Genomic DNA, 17,215 nt, shown 5'->3' with positions numbered 1-17,215 from the left:
GCTTTTCCTATTTATACAAAAAGTTAACTCCAGTTAGGATTGGTTAGTGTTAGCTTGAAGTCATCCACATACCTGCGAAGCGATACCATGTCCAGGTGGCCCAGACAGACAGGTAGAAGGATGGGATGACGGAGCCAAACCTCTGTCCTCCTCTGACCTGCAGCCTGCTGACGAACCCCTGTACCACCGCTCCAGATACCAGAACCCAGGGAACACTCAGTCGCAGGAAGGACACGCTCTGACTGGATGAGGCCGCGTGGAGCGCCGAGAGAGCGGCCACGCCATTGGTCAGGTAGAACAGAGCGTCAGGGATCTGATTGGTCGGGGAGGATGCTGATGATGATGAAGGCAGCGCCCCCTGGAGTTTCCCCGGGGAGCGAAAGCAGGACAGGAAGGAGTGGAGACGGTCGGAGGAGATGGGCTGAGGACCCACCGGGATTAGACTCTTCTCAGCGATGGAGTTGATCAGGCGGCAAAATGTCCCGTAGAGCGAAGCGGAGGCAAACAGGGAACAGGACACCCCGAAGAACACATAGTACCCCTGGATGGGGATCTGGGGGACCGTGGAGATGGACAGCAGCAGGAACAGAGCATTATGGGTAACCTCCAGGGTGTCATTACTCAGACTGACAACTAGGAGGAGGAGCGCCACCGCCACGAAGAACCAATCACCAACCATCGCCTGTCTCCCAGTAGACACCTCTCCCTCCGGCTCCGACACGATCACAGCCGACAACACAAACTCCTCCCACGCCTTGGTAAGCCAGTAGGTGGCATGCAGGCCGGCCTTGGTGACCAGGTAGCCATCTTGCCGCAGGTGAGCGTAGTAGCTAGAGAGGAGTTGAGCAGCAGAGATGATGGAGACCCACACAGCACCCAGGGAGAAGGACGTGACGTATCCAAAGCTGTAGAACAACATGATGAAGGGAGACACCATGTCACAGAAGAAGAAGAGCGCCTGGGGTTCAGCGTACTTGGTGTTCTTCTTCTTCTCCTGTCCCAGGCTCTGGGCGCTGGCCGCAGGGCTGTTGGTCCCCAGCAGGAGCACGTTGAACAGGGGCGTGCCGAACCCCTTGAGGACATAGCGCTGCGCCAGACCTTTCACCAACAGGGCGGCGCTGCCGTACACGGCGAAAAGGAGGATGAGGAGTTCTAGAATGCCAGAGACGACCAGTGGCCAGGCCGAGGACACGCCCACCGCCACAGCCTCAAACAGCAGGGTAAGCGTGATGGCACCGAACACGAAGGGCATGATGACGTTTACCGTGGCAGAGCAGAAGGCCAATAGGAAGGATAGAAGGATGTAGGGGACCAATCCCGCGATGGCAGACTGGGGGATGAGCAGGAGAGACAGCCAATCAGGGCTCTGCGAGGTGCTGTTCCAGAGTTCAGCCGACAGAGATAGGTTGGTCGTGAGGGCGGTGAGCGGGGTCGCGTTACTCATCAGGTCATGTGACATGGTCAGGTTAGTTGTGATTGATTGGGATGCACCCAGGAAGATGCGTGTGGCACCATAGCTGCCCCAGAGAGCTGCATAGCCAATGAAGGCGGTGCCACTCAGGTGGTCGTATTTACGGAACGACAGGAGGCCGGCAATCAGCTGACACACTCCACCTATCAGGATGAGATGAACACCTGAAACACAACACAATGATGTTGAACAAACCTGAAACACAACACGATGATGTTGAACAACACCTGAAACACAACACGATGATGTTGGACAACACCTGAAACACAACACATTAAGAACAGGGAAAAGAGTAGGGTTTGTCATTGTGAACAGGGAAAAGAGTAGGGTTTGTCATTGTGAACAGGGAAACGAGTAGGGTTAGTCATTGTGAACAGGGAAACGAGTAGGGTTAGTCATTGTGAACAGGGAAAAGAGTAGGGTTAGTCATTGTGAACAGGGAAACGAGTAGGGTTAGTCATTGTGAACAGGGAAAAGAGTAGGGTTAGTCATTGTGAACAAGGAAAAGAGTAGGGTTAGTCATTGTGAACAGGGAAAAGAGTAGGGTTAGTCATTGTGAACAGGGAAAAGAGTAGGGTTAGTCATTGTGAACAGGGAAAGAGTAGGGTTAGTCATTGTGAACAGGGAAAGAGTAGGGTTAGTCATTGTGAACAGGGAAAAGAGTAGGGTTAGTCATTGTGAACAGGGAAAAGAGTAGGGTTAGTCATTGTGAACAGGGAAAGAGTAGGGTTAGTCATTGTGAACAGGGAAAAGAGTAGGGTTAGTCATTGTGAAAGCGATCGTGATGATGGATTGATTAGCGTACCTGCCAGAATGTTCTCCACCCCCTCGGCAGATACTCCGGTTCTTGCTGTGTTGAAGTTCTGCAGTAGAACCAGGAACGCACTGATCCCATTGGCCAACATACCCAACACCCCCGGCTCCCCATAGAAACTGGCGGGAAAACCATCCAAGGTTGCCATGGCGCAGTGGTTTAGCTACAGCTGTAAAACAACAGAGAAGATCCTAATGTCATGTCACCATGAGAGAGACAACTGGAAAAGGAAGAAAGAGTGAGAGACGGCTGAATGATGAAAATAGACGTTATTCAGTAGGCTTTTATTCGAGCCTTAGGTCTAATGTTTAACCCCAAGGTTGTAGACTGAGCCCCCCTTGGCTCCCTCTCTCCTATGGGGAACCTGGTCAAAAGTAGTGCACTACAGTATATAGGGAGGAGGGGGTCATTTAGGATGCAGCCTAGCTGGAGTGGTTGGCTTGTCTGTCTGTCAACACGCTCCTCCAACCCAGGGCTGAGACTAGCTAAGCCTTCCTCTAGCTATACTCTTAAACCTAATATTTGCTCTTTTCTATATCCTGTGGAATGGAAGGACAGTATAAATGTGTTTCTGGTATAAATGTGTTTTGGATAATAAACCTGAAGATATATTTGGAGAGCTGATGATATCACCGAGCCTGGCCATCATGAAGGATAAATGTTTTGTTGACTGGAGAGATGACACATCCTAGACAGACAGACAGACAGACAGACAGACAGACAGACAGACAGACAGACAGACAGACAGACAGACAGACAGACAGACAGACAGACAGACAGACAGACAGACAGACAGACAGACAGACAGACAGACAGACAGACAGACAGACAGACAGACAGACAGACAGACAGACAGACAGACATTCTTCATGTTAACTGATCCTATCTCAGCAGGCCTAGTCTGACAGACTTCCTGGATACGAAGCAGGCCAGATTTATCTCAATACTTCATGTTATGTATCAGTGAACATAAAGATCACAGCTCCCTCTAGATGGAACACAGCAAACTACACTTATTATGAGAAAACATTTAGGAATTATTACTGTATATCTGTTAGACTGTCATACTGTATATCTGTTAGACTGTCATACTGTATATCTGTTAGACTGTCATACTGTATATCTGTTAGACTGTCATACTGTATATCTGTTAGACTGTCATACTGTATATCTGTTAGACTGTCATACTGTATATCTGTTAGACTGGCATACTGTATATCTGTTAGACTGTCATACTGTATATCTGTTAGACTGTCATACTGTATATCTGCTAGACTGTCAAACATCAAGTATATTATTAAGTTGAGGACTGTTTTTAGTTTACTAGAGGTCTTCTACTGATATCAGACCTCTCACTCTCTCTCTCTCTCTCTCTCCCTCTCTCACTCTCTCACTCTCTCTTTCTCACTCGCTCACTTTCACTCTCTCTCACTCACACTCGCTCTCACTCTCTACTCTCCACTCTCCACTCTGCTCTCCTGTCCTCATCTCTCTCTCTCACCATTTTACCATTTCTCCACTGAGTCTCTGCTAACTTGTCAGACAACTTCTCCACGGTGCTAAAAGCTGTTTTTAACTTTCTTTAACATTCATATTTACATCAAATATATGTTATTTCTAATCGTGCCATGAATGTTTTAATATAATATATTGTTTGATCTGAAACTAGCCTATACAGTGCATTTACAGAGGGAAGAGATGGATAGATTATTCAGTGACAAGTAAGACAGAGTTTTTACCTGGCGGTGGACAAGATGGTGATAATGATGATTGTCAGGCTGAGAGAGAGAAGAGGTGATGCTGGGACGGAGAGAGAGAAAGGCTGTTAATCTGATGCTCTGGAGGAATGTTGATGTTTATCACCAGAAATATCCTGTCTTCAGGGTGGGAGGAGTTTCTGGAGTTCCCCTGGTCCCACCCTTGAGTGGTGACATCATACCTTACCTAAGAAGTCAATTACTTCCTTCTGATGATGATGAGGAGGAGGAAAAATCTCAGCTTGTGATTGGAGTAGAGGTGGTGTTTTGGAAGTTCCTGCCCCTCTCCCTGTTGTCTATCAGTTTAGACCTTTTGTCCGTTCTGCAGTATATAAGACAGGCAGAGCTCACCTGAGAGACAACCTGCATCCTCCCTACCTACGCTACATCATCCACCCATCCATCCATCCCACGCCGACAAAGAAGAGAGAGGAGAAACAGAGAGAAGAGATCAAAAACAGACAGACAGACAGACATGCTCTCCAAAGTACAGGTAAGACTCAGTCATGTAGTCAATATGGTCACCAGGCATAACCTACAGTATATGAGACATATATTAAATTATTTAGTTTGAAATGTATAGGTCTCTTTCTCTTCAACTGCCTCATTGTGTTAGAGACCTAGAAACCTGTATGTACATTAGTAGAGGTTAGAGGTTAGAGACCTATAAACCTGTCACTACATTAGTAGAGGTTAGAGGTTAGAGACCTAGAAACCTGTATGTACATTAGTAGAGGTAAGAGGTTAGAGACCTAGAAACCTGTCAGTACATTAGTAGAGGTTAGAGGTTAGAGACCTAGAAACCTGTCAGTACATTAGTAGAGGTTAGAGGTTAGAGACCTAGAAACCTGTCAGTACATTAGTAGAGGTTAGAGGTTAGAGACCTAGAAACCTGTCAGTACATTAGTAGAGGTTAGAGGTTAGAGACCTAGAAACCTGTATGTACATTAGTAGAGGTTAGAGGTTAGATAACTAGAAAACTGTCTGTACATTAGTAGAGGTTAGAGGTTAGAGACCTAGAAACCTGTCACTACATTACTAGAGGTTAGAGATTAGAGACCTAGAAACCTGTCAGTACATTACTAGAGGTTAGAGGTTAGAGACCTAGAAACCTGTCAGTACATTAGTAGAGGTTAGAGGTTAGAGACTTATAAACCTGTCAGTACATTAGTAGAGGTTAGAGATTAGAGACCTAGAAACCTGTCTGTACATTAGTAGAGGTTAGAGGTTAGAGACCTAGAAACCTGTCAGTACATTAGTAGAGGTTAGAGGTTAGAGACCTATAAACCTGTCTGTACATTAGTAGAGGTTAGAGGTTAGAGACCTAGAAACCTGTCAGTACATTAGTAGAGGTTAGAGGTTAGAGACCTATAAACCTGTCTGTACATTAGTAGAGGTTAGAGATTAGAGACCTAGAAACCTGTCTGTGGCATGTTGAGCTTTAACCATGTTGTGCTGCTACCATTTTATGCTGCTACTATGTTGTGTTGCCACCGTGTTGTGCTGTTACAATGTTTTGCTGATACCATGTTGCTCTGCTACCATGTCTGGCTGTTGTGCTGCTACCATGTTGTGCTGTTACAATGTTTTGCTGATACCATGTTGCTCTGCTACCATGTCTGGCTGTTGTGCTGCTACCATGTTGTGCTGTTACAATGTTTTGCTGATACCATGTTGCTCTGCTACCATGTCTGGCTGTTGTGCTGCTACCATGTTGTGCTGTTACAATGTTTTGCTGATACCGTGTTGCTCTGCTACCATGTCTGGCTGTTGTGCTGCTACCATGTTGTGCTGTTGTACTGGTACAATGTTGTGCTGCTACCATGTTGTGCTGTTGTACTGGTACAATGTTTTGCTGATGCCATGTTGTGCTGCTACCATGTTGTGCTGTTGTGCTGGTACAATGTTGTGCTGATACCATGTTGTAATTCTACCATGTTGCGCTGCTACCATGTTGTGTTGCTTACATGTTGTGCTGCTACCATGTTGTGCTGCTACCATGTTGTGTTGCTTCCATGTTGTGCTGCTACCATGTTGTGCTGCTACCATGTTATGTTGTGTTGCTTCCATGTTGTGCTGCTACCATGTTGTGTTGCTTCCATGTTGTGCTGCTACCATGTTGTGCTGCTACCATGTTGTGTTGCTTCCATGTTGTGCTGCTACCATGCTGTGCTGCTACTCTGTTGTGCTCCTACCATGTTGTGTTGCTTCCATGTTGTGCTGCTACCATGTTGTGTTGCTACCATGTTGTGCTGCTACCATGTTGTGTTGCTTCCATATTGTTCTGCTACCATGTTGTGTTGCTACCATGTTGTGTTGCTTCCATATTGTGCTGCTACCATGTTGTGTTGCTTCCATATTGTTCTTCTACCATGTTGAGCTGTTGTTCTGCTACCATGTTGAGCTGTTGTTCTGCTACCATGTTGTGCTGTTGTTCTGCTACCATGTTGTGCTGTTGTTCTGCTACCATGTTGTGCTGTTGTTCTGCTACCATGTTGTGCTTCTGCCATGTTGTTTTTCTTCCAAGTTGTGTTGCTACCATGTTGCTCTGCTAACATGTTGTGCTGCTACCATGTTGTGTTTCTTCCATGTTGTGTTGCTACCATGTTGCTCTGCTACCATGTTGTGCTGTTGTTCTGCTACCATGTTGTGTTGCTACCATGTTGTGTTGCTTCCATATTGTGCTGCTACCATGTTGAGCTGTTGTTCTGCTACCATGTTGAGCTGTTGTTCTGCTACCATGTTGAGCTGTTGTTCTGCTACCATGTTGTGCTGTTGTGCTGCTACAATGTTGTGCTTCTGCCATGTTGTGTTTCTTCCATGTTGTGCTGCTACCATGTTGTGCTGCTAGCATGTGGTGATGCTACTATGTTGTGTTGCTACCATGTAGTGTTGCTTCCATGTTGTTGTGCTACCATGTTGTGTTTGCTAACATGTGGTGATGCTACTATGTTGTGTCGCTACTATGTTGCTCTGCTACCATGTTGTGCTGTTGCGCTGTTGCGCTGCTACCATGTTGTGCTGCTACCATGTTGCGCTGCTACGATGTTGTGCTGTTGCCATGTTGTTTTGCTACCATGTTGTGCTGCTACCATGTTGTGCTGCTACCATGTTGTGCTGTTGCCATGTTGTTTTGCTACCATGTTGTGCTGCTACCATGTTGTGCTGTTGCCATGTTGTTTTGCTACCATGTTGTGCTGCTACCATGTTGCGCTGCTGCGATGTTGTGCTGCTACAATGTTGTTTTGCTACCATGTTGTGTTGATACCATGTTTCCTGAAGATATGTTGCTCTGCTGCCATGTTTCTGGCTCAGTATCTGGTAGATTATTGTTACCCTCTGGCTCAGTATCTGGCATAGTATTGTAACCCTCTGGCTCAGTATCTGGCATAGTATAGTAACCCTCTGGCTCAGTATCTGGCAGAGTATTGTTACCCTCTGGCTCAGTATCTGGCATAGTATTGTAACCCTCTGGCTCAGTATCTGGCATAGTATTGTAACCCTCTGGCTCAGTATCTGGCAGAGTATTGTTACCCTCTGGCTCAGTATCTGGCAGAGTATTGTAACCCTCTGGCTCAGTATCTGGCATAGTATTGTAACCCTCTTGCTCAGTATCTGGCAGAGTATTGTAACCCTCTGGCTCAGTATCTGGCATAGCATTGTTAACCTCTGGCTCAGTATCTGGCAGAGTATTGTTAACCTCTGGCTCAGTATCTGGCAGAGTATTGTTAACCTCTGGCTCAGTATCTGGGAAAGTATTGTTAACCTCTGGCTCAGTATCTGGCAGAGTATTGTTAACCTCTGGCTCAGTATCTGGGAGAGTATTGTTAACCTCTGGCTCAGTATCTGGCAGAGTATTGTTAACCTCTGGCTCAGTATCTGGCAGAGTATTGTTAACCTCTGGCTCAGTATCTGGGAGAGTATTGTTAATCTCTGTCTCAGTATCTGGCAGAGTATTGTTAACCTCTGGCTCAGTATCTGGGAGAGTATTGTTAACCTCTGGCTCAGTATCTGGGAGAGTATTGTTAACCTCTGGCTCAGTATCTGGCAGAGTATTGTTAACCTCTGGCTCAGTATCTGGGAGAGTATTGTTAACCTCTGGCTCAGTATCTGGGAGAGTATTGTTAACTTCTGGCTCAGTATCTGGCAGAGTATTGTTAACCTCTGGCTCAGTATCTGGCAGAGTATTGTTAACCTCTGGCTCAGTATCTGGGAGACTATTGTTAACCTCTGGCCCAGTATCTGGCAGAGTATTGTTAACCTCTGGCTCAGTATCTGGCAGATTATTGTTAACCTCTGGCTCAGTATCTGGCAGAGTATTGTTAACCTCTGGCTCAGTATCTGGCAGAGTATTGTTAACCTCTGGTTCAGTATCTGGGAGAGTATTGTTAACCTCTGGCTCAGTATCTGGCAGAGTATTGTAACCCTCTGGCTCAGTATCTGGCAGAGTATTGTTACCCTCTGGCTCAGTATCTGGCAGAATATTGTAACCCTCTGGCTCAGTATCTGGCAGAGTATTGTTACCCTCTGGCTCAGTATCTGGCAGTATTGTTACCATCTGGCTCAGTATCTGGCATAGTATTGTAACCCTCTGGCTCAGTATCTGGCAGAGTATTGTTAACCTCTGGCTCAGTATCTGGCATAGTATTGTAACCCTCTGGCTCAGTATCTGGCAGAGTATTGTTAACCTCTGGCTCAGTATCTGGGAGAGTATTGTTAACCTCTGGCTCAGTATCTGGCAGAGTATTGTTAACCTCTGGCTCAGTATCTGGCAGAGTATTGTTAACCTCTGGCTCAGTATCTGGGAGAGTATTGTTAACCTCTGGCTCAGTATCTGGCAGAGTATTGTTAACCTCTGGCTCAGTATCTGGCAGAGTATTGTTAACCTCTGGCTCAGTATCTGGGAGAGTATTGTTAACCTCTGGCTCAGTATCTGGCAGAGTATTGTTAACCTCTGGCTCAGTATCTGGGAGAGTATTGTTAACCTCTGGCTCAGTATCTGGCAGAGTATTGTTAACCTCTGGCTCAGTATCTGGCAGAGTATTGTTAACCTCTGGCTCAGTATCTGGGAGAGTATTGTTAACCTCTGGCTCAGTATCTGGGAGAGTATTGTTAACCTCTGGCTCAGTATCTGGCAGAGTATTGTTAACCTCTGGCTCAGTATCTGGCAGAGTATTGTTAACCTCTGGCTCAGTATCTGGGAGAGTATTGTTAACCTCTGGCTCAGTATCTGGGAGAGTATTGTTAACCTCTGGCTCAGTATCTGGGAGAGTATTGTTAACCTCTGGCTCAGTATCTGGCAGAGTATTGTTAACCTCTGGCTCAGTATCTGGCAGAGTATTGTTAACCTCTGGCTCAGTATCTGGGAGAGTATTGTTAACCTCTGGCTCAGTATCTGGCAGAGTATTGTTAGCCTCTGGCTCAGTATCTGGCAGAGTATTGTTACCATCTGGCTCAGTATCTGGCAGAGTATTGTTACCCTCTGGCTCAGTATCTGGCAGAGTATTGTTACCCTCTGGCTCAGTATCTGGCATAGTATTGTGCCTTAGTAACCAAGGAAGAGAGTCTACATCAATGTTTCATGTTTTGATTCACACTGTGAACCTGTCATTCAGTAACTCATATGCAACAGTAAGCTGTGGTTTGATATTATGCTGTTTTCTGTCTGTTTCTCAGAGATCCTTCAGACCTGCGTCTGTTACGCTGAGACGACTCCACCAGTCAGCCCTGGATGGTCAGTAACAGCTCAGCTCGATCTCGATCTCTCTCTCCCTCCCTCTCTCTCTCTCTCTCTCTCTCTCTCTCTCTCTCTCTCTCTCTCCTCTCTATCTCTCTCTCCTCTCTCCTCTCTCTCTCTCTCGATCTCTCTCTCTCTCTCTCCTCTCTCCTCACCCTCTCTCTCTCTCCTCTCTCTCTCTCTCTCTCTCTCTCTCTCTCTCTCTCTCTCTCTCTCTCACCTCGATCTCTCTCTCGATCTCTCTCTCTCCTTTCTCCTCTCTCTCTCTCTCGATCTCTCTCTCTCCTCTCTCTCTCCTCACCCTCTCTCTCTCTCTCTCTCTCTCTCTCTCTCTCTCTCTCTCTCTCTCTCTCTCTCTCTCTCTCTCTCTCTCTCTCTCTCTCTCTCTCTCTCGATCTCTCGATCTCTCTCTCAATCTCTCTCTCTCGATCTCTCGATCTCTCTCTCTCGATCTCTCGATCTCTCTCTCTCTCTCTCTCTCTCTCTCTCTCTCTCTCTCTCTCTCTCTCTCTCAATTTAACACATTAAGCTTCGTCTGTCCTCAGTGTTTTTCTGACAGTATGTATATACTAATAATAATAAGTATATAAGTAAGTATACGTATATATATATATAGAGGCTGTTGGTCGGATCTATACTAACATAGAACTAGGCTATATAGACCTTCCTAGATACAGGCTGTGTTGGTTCTATACCAACCTCTCCTCTTGTCTCAGTTCAGACATCAGTAAACTGAGCTTGGAACCGGGTTAAAACATTCCTGACTTCTTTCCTCGTCTCTCTCCTCCTCCTCCTCCTCCTCCTCCTCCTCCTCCTCCTCCTCCTCCTCCTCCTCCTCCTCCTCCTCCTCCTCCCTCCTCCTTTAACCCCTCTCCTATCCTCTCCACCCCTCCTCCTCCTCCTCCTCTCCTCTCCTCCTCTCCTCCTCCTCTCCTCCTCCTCTCCTCCTCCCCTCTCCTCTTCAACCCCTCTATTTCTCCTCCTCCATATCCTCCTCCTCCTCTCCTCCTCCCTCCTCCTCCTCTCCTGCTCCTCCTCCTCTTCCCCTGTCCTCCTCCTCCTCCTCTCCTCCTCCTCCTTCTCCTCTCCTCCTCCTCCTCCCCTCTCCTCTCCTCCTCCTGCTCCCCTCTCCTCCTCCCCTCTCCTGCTCCTCATCCACCTCCTCCTCCTCCTCCTCTTCCTCCTCTCATCCTCCTCTCCTCTTCCTCTCCTCCTCCTTCACCCCTCCAGTGGTAGATCATCTAGCCTCAGAGGACAGTGTGACAGACAGTTTTGGCAGGTTCATCCAGGGTGTCCAACCCCACCAGCTGACCCCCACTGTGCTCCACCGCAGTAAGAGAATGGTCCTTGACTCCATCGGAGTGGGACTACTGGGCAGCACCACACATGTCTTCCAGCTGGCCCTGCAACACTGTCAGGTGAGAGAACAGAAGACAACTTTATTGTCCATTGGTTAGAATGTTTAATGTTACTGTCTATCCTCTGTCTGTCTGTCTGCCTGTCAGATTGTCTGTCTGTCTCTCTAACGCCCCCCTACTGTCTATCCTCTGTCTGTCTGCCTGTCTGATTGTCTGTCTGTCTAACGCCCCCCTGCTGTTTATCCTCTGTCTGTCTGTCTGTCTGTCTGTCTGTCTGTCTGTCTGTCTGTCTGTCTGTCTGTCTGTCTGTCTGTCTGTCTGTCTGTCTGTCTGTCTGTCTGTCTGTCTGTCTGTCTGTCTGTCTGTCTGTCTGTCTGTCTGTCTGTCTGTCTGTCTGTCTGTCTGTCTGTCTGTCTGTCTGTCTGTCTGTCTGTCTGTCTGTCTAACGCCCCCCTACTGTCTCTGCAGCACATGTATGGTCCTGATGACATCAGCAGTGTGTACGGACGCAGAGGAACCAGACTCTCCCCAACCCTGGCTGCCTTTGTCAACGGAGTGGCTGTGAGTAGATATATTTACACTAGATCTGAACAGACACATGTTGAGTAGATATATTTACAATAGATCTGAACAGACACATGTTGAGTAGATATATTTACACTAGATCTGAACAGACACATTTTGAGTAGAGAAATTTACACTCGAGCTGAACAGACACATGTTGAGTAGATATATTTACACTAGATCTGAACAGACACATTGTGAGTAGATATATTTACACTAGATCTGAACAGACACACTGTGAGTAGATATATTTACACTAGATCTGAACAGACACACAGTGAGTAGATATATTTACACTAGATCTGAACAGACACACAGTGAGTAGATATATTTACACTAGATCTGAACAGACACACTGTGAGTAGATATACTAGCATGCGCCGCCCACCGGAGGATCTGTCATTTTCAGCCATCTATTTCCTGTGTTTGAGGGGTGCAAAAATCCACTTGTCACTTAAAACCTCTTAAATGTGAAGTCCCCAAATTTGTGGTATTTGAATGTTGTTATTAAATTCAATCTGGTATGAGAACGGCAGCCCCTCTCTGCAGAAGCAGGGTGTCTGCGGAAAGCTGAGTATCTTGGCTATTGATCAATGCCGTCAAATATCTGGTATGACTTACTACCTTATATGGGCATACGAATTTATAATAACAGAATGAGCCGATCAAATCAAATCAAATCAAATTTATTTATATAGCCCTTCGTACATCAGCTGATATCTCAAAGTGCTGTACAGAAACCCAGCCTAAAACCCAAAAACAGCAAACAATGCAGGTGTAAAAGCACGGTGGCTAGGAAAAACTCCCTAGAAAGGCCAAAACCTAGGAAGAAACCTAGAGAGGAACCGGGCTATGTGGGGTGGCCAGTCCTCTTCTGGCTGTGCCGGGTAGAGATTATAACAGAACATGACCAAGATGTTAAAATGTTCATAAATGACCAGCATGGTCAAATAATAATAAGGCAGAACAGTTGAAACTGGAGCAGCAGCACAGTCAGGTGGACTGGAGACAGCAAGGAGCCATCATGTCAGGTAGTCCTGGGGCACGGTCCTAGGGCTCAGGTCCTCCGAGAGAGAGAAAGAAAGAGAGAATTAGAGAGAGCATATGTGGGGTGGCCAGTCCTCTTCTGGCTGTGCCGGGTGGAGATTATAACAGAACGTGGCCAAGATGTTCAAATGTTCATAAATGACCAGCATGGTTGAATAATAGTAAGGCAGAACAGTTGAAACTGGAGCAGGAGCATGGCCAGGTGGACTGGGGACAGCAAGGAGTCCTCATGTCAGGTAGTCCTGGGACATGGTCCTAGGGCCCAGGCCAGTTGAAACTGGAGCAGCAGCATGGCCAGGTGGACTGGGGACAGCAAGGAGTCATCATGTCAGGTAGTCCTGGGGCATGGTCCTAGGGCTCAGGTCCTCCGAGAGAGAGAAATAAAGAGAGAAGGAGAGAATTAGAGAACGCACACTTAGATTCACACAGGACACCGAATAGGACAGGAGAAGTACTCCAGATAAACAAACTGACCCTAGCCCCCCGACACATAAACTACTGCAGCATAAATACTGGAGGCCGATGACCCTATTTCAAGATGGCTGCTACCTACATTCCGGTTAGCGTTGTGAAGCATAAAGGAAATAAACACATAAGACGTAATACACCGAAAGCCGGGACTTCACAGATCATGAGGATGTCTTATTTGTCTTCCTGTGACCTTCCGTTATTGATCACCAGCCCAGAGATTCAAAATGTTTTCACCAAACAGCAAACATCTTCCAAGGTAAGATTCCATTTGTTCTGTGTTTGAGCTGTAGCTACATGGGGGGAACAGATCTAGCCTATTGCCATCTGATGATGTATGACTTAATGGGAACATCGAATGTCCACCGAGTGACTATCTGTGCACATCAAAAATATGATGTTGCCTGCTTACCAAGATTTGGCCTGAATGTCACGTCTGGAGGAAACCTGTGAAGCACGGTGAAGCATGGTGGTGGCAGCATCATGCTGTGGGGATGTTTTTCATCGGCAGAGACTGGGAGACTAGTCAGGATCGAGGCAAAGATAAAGGGAGCGAAGTTGGTGAATGCACCAATTTGTAAGTCGCTCTGGATAAGAGCGTCTGCTAAATGACTTAAATGTAAATGTAATCCGTGATGAAAACCTGCTCAAGACCTCAGACTGGGGAAATGGTTCATCTTCCAACAGGACAATGACCCTAATCACACAGTCAAGACATCGCTTTGGGACAAGTCCTTGAGTGGACCAGCAAGAGCCCGGACTTGAACCCAATCAAACATCTCTGGAGAGACCTGAAAATAGATGTGCAGCGATGCTCCCCATCCAACCTGACAGAGCTTGAGAGAATATGCAGAGAGGAATGGGAGAAACTCCCCAAATACAGGTGTAGCGTCATACCCAAGAAGACTCAAGGCTGTAATCGCTTCCAGAGGTTCTTCAACAAAGTACTAAGTAAAAGGTCTGAATACTTATGTAAATGTGATATTTCAGGATTTTAAAAATACATTCTGTCTAACACCTGTTTTTGCTTTGTCAATATGGGGTGTTGTGATGTCATTATGCGCTATTGTGATGTCATTATGGGGTATCGCGATGTCATTATGGGGTATTGAGATGTCATTATGGGGTATTGTGATGTCATTATGGGCTATTGTGATGTCAATATGGGGTATTGCAATGTCATTATGGGGTATTGTGATGTCATTATGGGGTATTGTGATGTCATTATGGGGTATTGTGATGTCATTATGGGGTATTGTGATGTCATTATGGGGTATTGAGGTGTCATTATGGGGTATTGGGATGTCATTATGGGGTATTGAGGTGTCATTATGGGGTATTGGGATGTCATTATGGGGTATTGAGGTGTCATTATGGGGTATTGTGATGTCATTATGTGGTATTGTGATGTCATTATGGGGTATTGTGATGTCATTATGGGGTATTGAGGTGTCATTATGGGGTATTGGGATGTCATTATGTGGTATTGTGATGTCATTATGGGGTATTGTGATGTCATTATGGGGTATTGTGATGTCATTATGGGGTATTGAGGTGTCATTATGGGGTATTGGGATGTCATTATGGGGTATTGAGGTGTCATTATGGGGTATTGGGATGTCATTATGGGGTATTGTGTGTAGATTGATGAGAGTGAAAAAACAATTGAATCCATTTTAGAATAAGGCTGTAACGTAACAAAATGTGGAAAAAGGTCAAGGGGCCTGAATACTTTCTGAATGCACTTACGCAAATGAGGCACATCTAATTTTCTTCATTTTAACACAAAATATAAATGATAATATGTGAAACAATGAGGATATAGGTCAGGTTGAACATTAACCATAAGGGTACAGTGCTCTAATGCCATGGCAGTACTTGAGCCAGACGGTGAGGATGGTGATAATGCACCCAGCAGCCAGCCATGAAAACCCTGGCCTCACCTCACCTCACCTCACCTCACCTCACCTCACCTCACCTCTCCAGGGTTTCCCTGCTCTGTCTGAGTGTTAGAGACAGACAGACAGACAGACAGACACCTCTCCAGGGTTTCCCTGCTCTGTCTGAGTGTTAGAGACAGACAGACAGACACCTCTCCAGAGTGTTAGAGACAGACAGACAGACACCTCTCCAGGGTTTCCCTGCTCTGTCTGAGTGTTAGAGACAGACAGACAGCAGGGTTTCCCTGCTCTGTCTGAGTGTTAGAGACAGACAGACAGACAGACACCTCTCCAGGGTTTCCCTGCTCTGTCTGAGTGTTAGAGACAGACAGACAGACAGACACCTCTCCAGGGTTTCCCTGCTCTGTCTGAGTGTTAGAGACAGAAAGACAGACACCTCTCCAGGGTTTCCCTGCTCTGTCTGAGTGTTAGAGACAGACAGACAGACAGACACCTCTCCAGGGTTTCCCTGCTCTGTCTGAGTGTTAGAGACAGACAGACAGACAGACAGACAGACACCTCTCCAGGGTTTCCCTGCTCTGTCAGAGTGTTAGAGACAGACAGACACCTCTCCAGGGTTTCCCTGCTCTGTCTGAGTGTTAGAGACAGACAGACAGACACCTCTCCAGGGTTTCCCTGCTCTGTCTGAGTGTTAGAGACAGACAGACAGACAGACACCTCTCCAGGGTTTCCCTGCTCTGTCTGAGTGTTAGAGACAGACAGACAGACAGACAGACAGACACCTCTCCAGGGTTTCCCTGCTCTGTCTGAGTGTTAGAGACAGACAGACAGACAGACAGACACCTCTCCAGGGTTTCCCTGCTCTGTCTGAGTGTTAGAGACAGACAGACAGACACCTCTCCAGGGTTTCCCTGCTCTGTCTGAGTGTTAGAGACAGACAGACAGACACCTCTCCAGGGTTTCCCTGCTCTGTCTGAGTGTTAGAGACAGACAGACAGACAGACACCTCTCCAGGGTTTCCCTGCTCTGTCTGAGTGTTAGAGACAGACAGACAGACAGACAGACAGACAGACAGACAGACAGACAGACAGACAGACAGACAGACAGACAGACAGACAGACAGACAGACAGACAGACAGACAGACAGACAGACAGACAGACAGACAGACAGACAGACAGACAGACAGACAGACAGACAGACAGACAGACACCTCTCCAGGGTTTCCCTGCTCTGTCTGAGTGTTAGAGACAGACAGACAGACACCTCTCCAGGGTTTCCCTGCTCTGTCTGAGTGTTAGAGACAGACAGACAGACAGACAGACAGACAGACACCTCTCCAGGGTTTCCCTGCTCTGTCTGAGTGTTAGAGACAGACAGACAGACAGACAGACACCTCTCCAGGGTTTCCCTGCTCTGTCTGAGTGTTAGAGACAGACAGACAGACAGACAGACACCTCTCCAGGGTTTCCCTGCTCTGTCTGAGTGTTAGAGACAGAGACAGACAGACACCTCTCCAGGGTTTTTGCTCCTGCTCTGTCTGAGTGTTAGAGACAGACAGACAGACACCTCTCCAGGGTTTCCCTGCCTGCTCTGTCAGAGTGTTAGAGACAGACAGACAGACACCTCTCCAGGGTTTCCCTGCTCTGTCAGAGTGTTAGAGACAGACAGACAGACACCTCTCCAGGGTTTCCCTGCTCTGTCAGAGTGTTAGAGACAGACAGACAGACACCTCTCCAGGGTTTCCCTGCTCTGTCAGAGTTAGAGACAGAGACAGACAGACAGACAGACAGACAGACAGACAGACAGACAGACAGGGTTTCCAGGGTTTCCCTGCTCTGTCAGAGTGTTACAGACAGACAGACAGACAGACACCTCTCCAGGGTTTCCCTGCTCTGTCTGAGTGTTAGAGACAGACAGACAGACAGACAGACAGACACCTCTCCAGGGTTTCCCTGCTCTGTCTGAGTGTTAGAGACAGACAGACAGACAGACACCTCTCCAGGGTTTCCCTGCTCTGTCTGAGTGTTAGAGACAGACAGACAGACAGACACCTCTCCAGGGTTTCCCTGCTCTGTCTGAGTGTTAGAGACAGACAGA

General features: G+C 46.9%; 2 protein-coding genes across 2 annotated transcripts in view; one reads left to right on the top strand and one right to left on the bottom strand.

Annotated features, from left to right (window-relative positions):
- LOC124011403 overlaps positions 1-4,428 on the bottom strand; it is a 16,397-nt gene extending 11,969 nt beyond the window's left edge. The window contains exons 1-4 of the mRNA XM_046324741.1: positions 4,230-4,428; positions 4,025-4,085; positions 2,277-2,454; positions 73-1,635 (exon numbers count right to left, since the gene is read on the bottom strand). Coding sequence (XP_046180697.1) covers positions 73-1,635; positions 2,277-2,433 — 1,720 coding nt within the window. The 5' untranslated portion in view covers positions 2,434-2,454; positions 4,025-4,085; positions 4,230-4,428. The remainder of the gene's footprint in view (positions 1-72; positions 1,636-2,276; positions 2,455-4,024; positions 4,086-4,229) is intronic.
- Positions 4,313-17,215, top strand: part of LOC124011404 (cis-aconitate decarboxylase-like) — a 24,808-nt gene continuing 11,905 nt past the window's right edge. The window contains exons 1-4 of the mRNA XM_046324742.1: positions 4,313-4,535; positions 9,719-9,776; positions 11,010-11,197; positions 11,606-11,698. Of these exons, the coding sequence (XP_046180698.1) occupies positions 4,518-4,535; positions 9,719-9,776; positions 11,010-11,197; positions 11,606-11,698 (357 nt within the window). The 5' untranslated portion in view covers positions 4,313-4,517. The remainder of the gene's footprint in view (positions 4,536-9,718; positions 9,777-11,009; positions 11,198-11,605; positions 11,699-17,215) is intronic.

Source organism: Oncorhynchus gorbuscha, linkage group LG23 (genome assembly GCF_021184085.1).
Source record: "Oncorhynchus gorbuscha isolate QuinsamMale2020 ecotype Even-year linkage group LG23, OgorEven_v1.0, whole genome shotgun sequence".
Taxonomy (NCBI): Eukaryota; Metazoa; Chordata; class Actinopteri; order Salmoniformes; family Salmonidae; genus Oncorhynchus; species Oncorhynchus gorbuscha.
The sequence above is the reverse complement of the archived record's forward strand: the minus strand, read 5'-3'. Positions and strand labels throughout refer to the sequence as shown.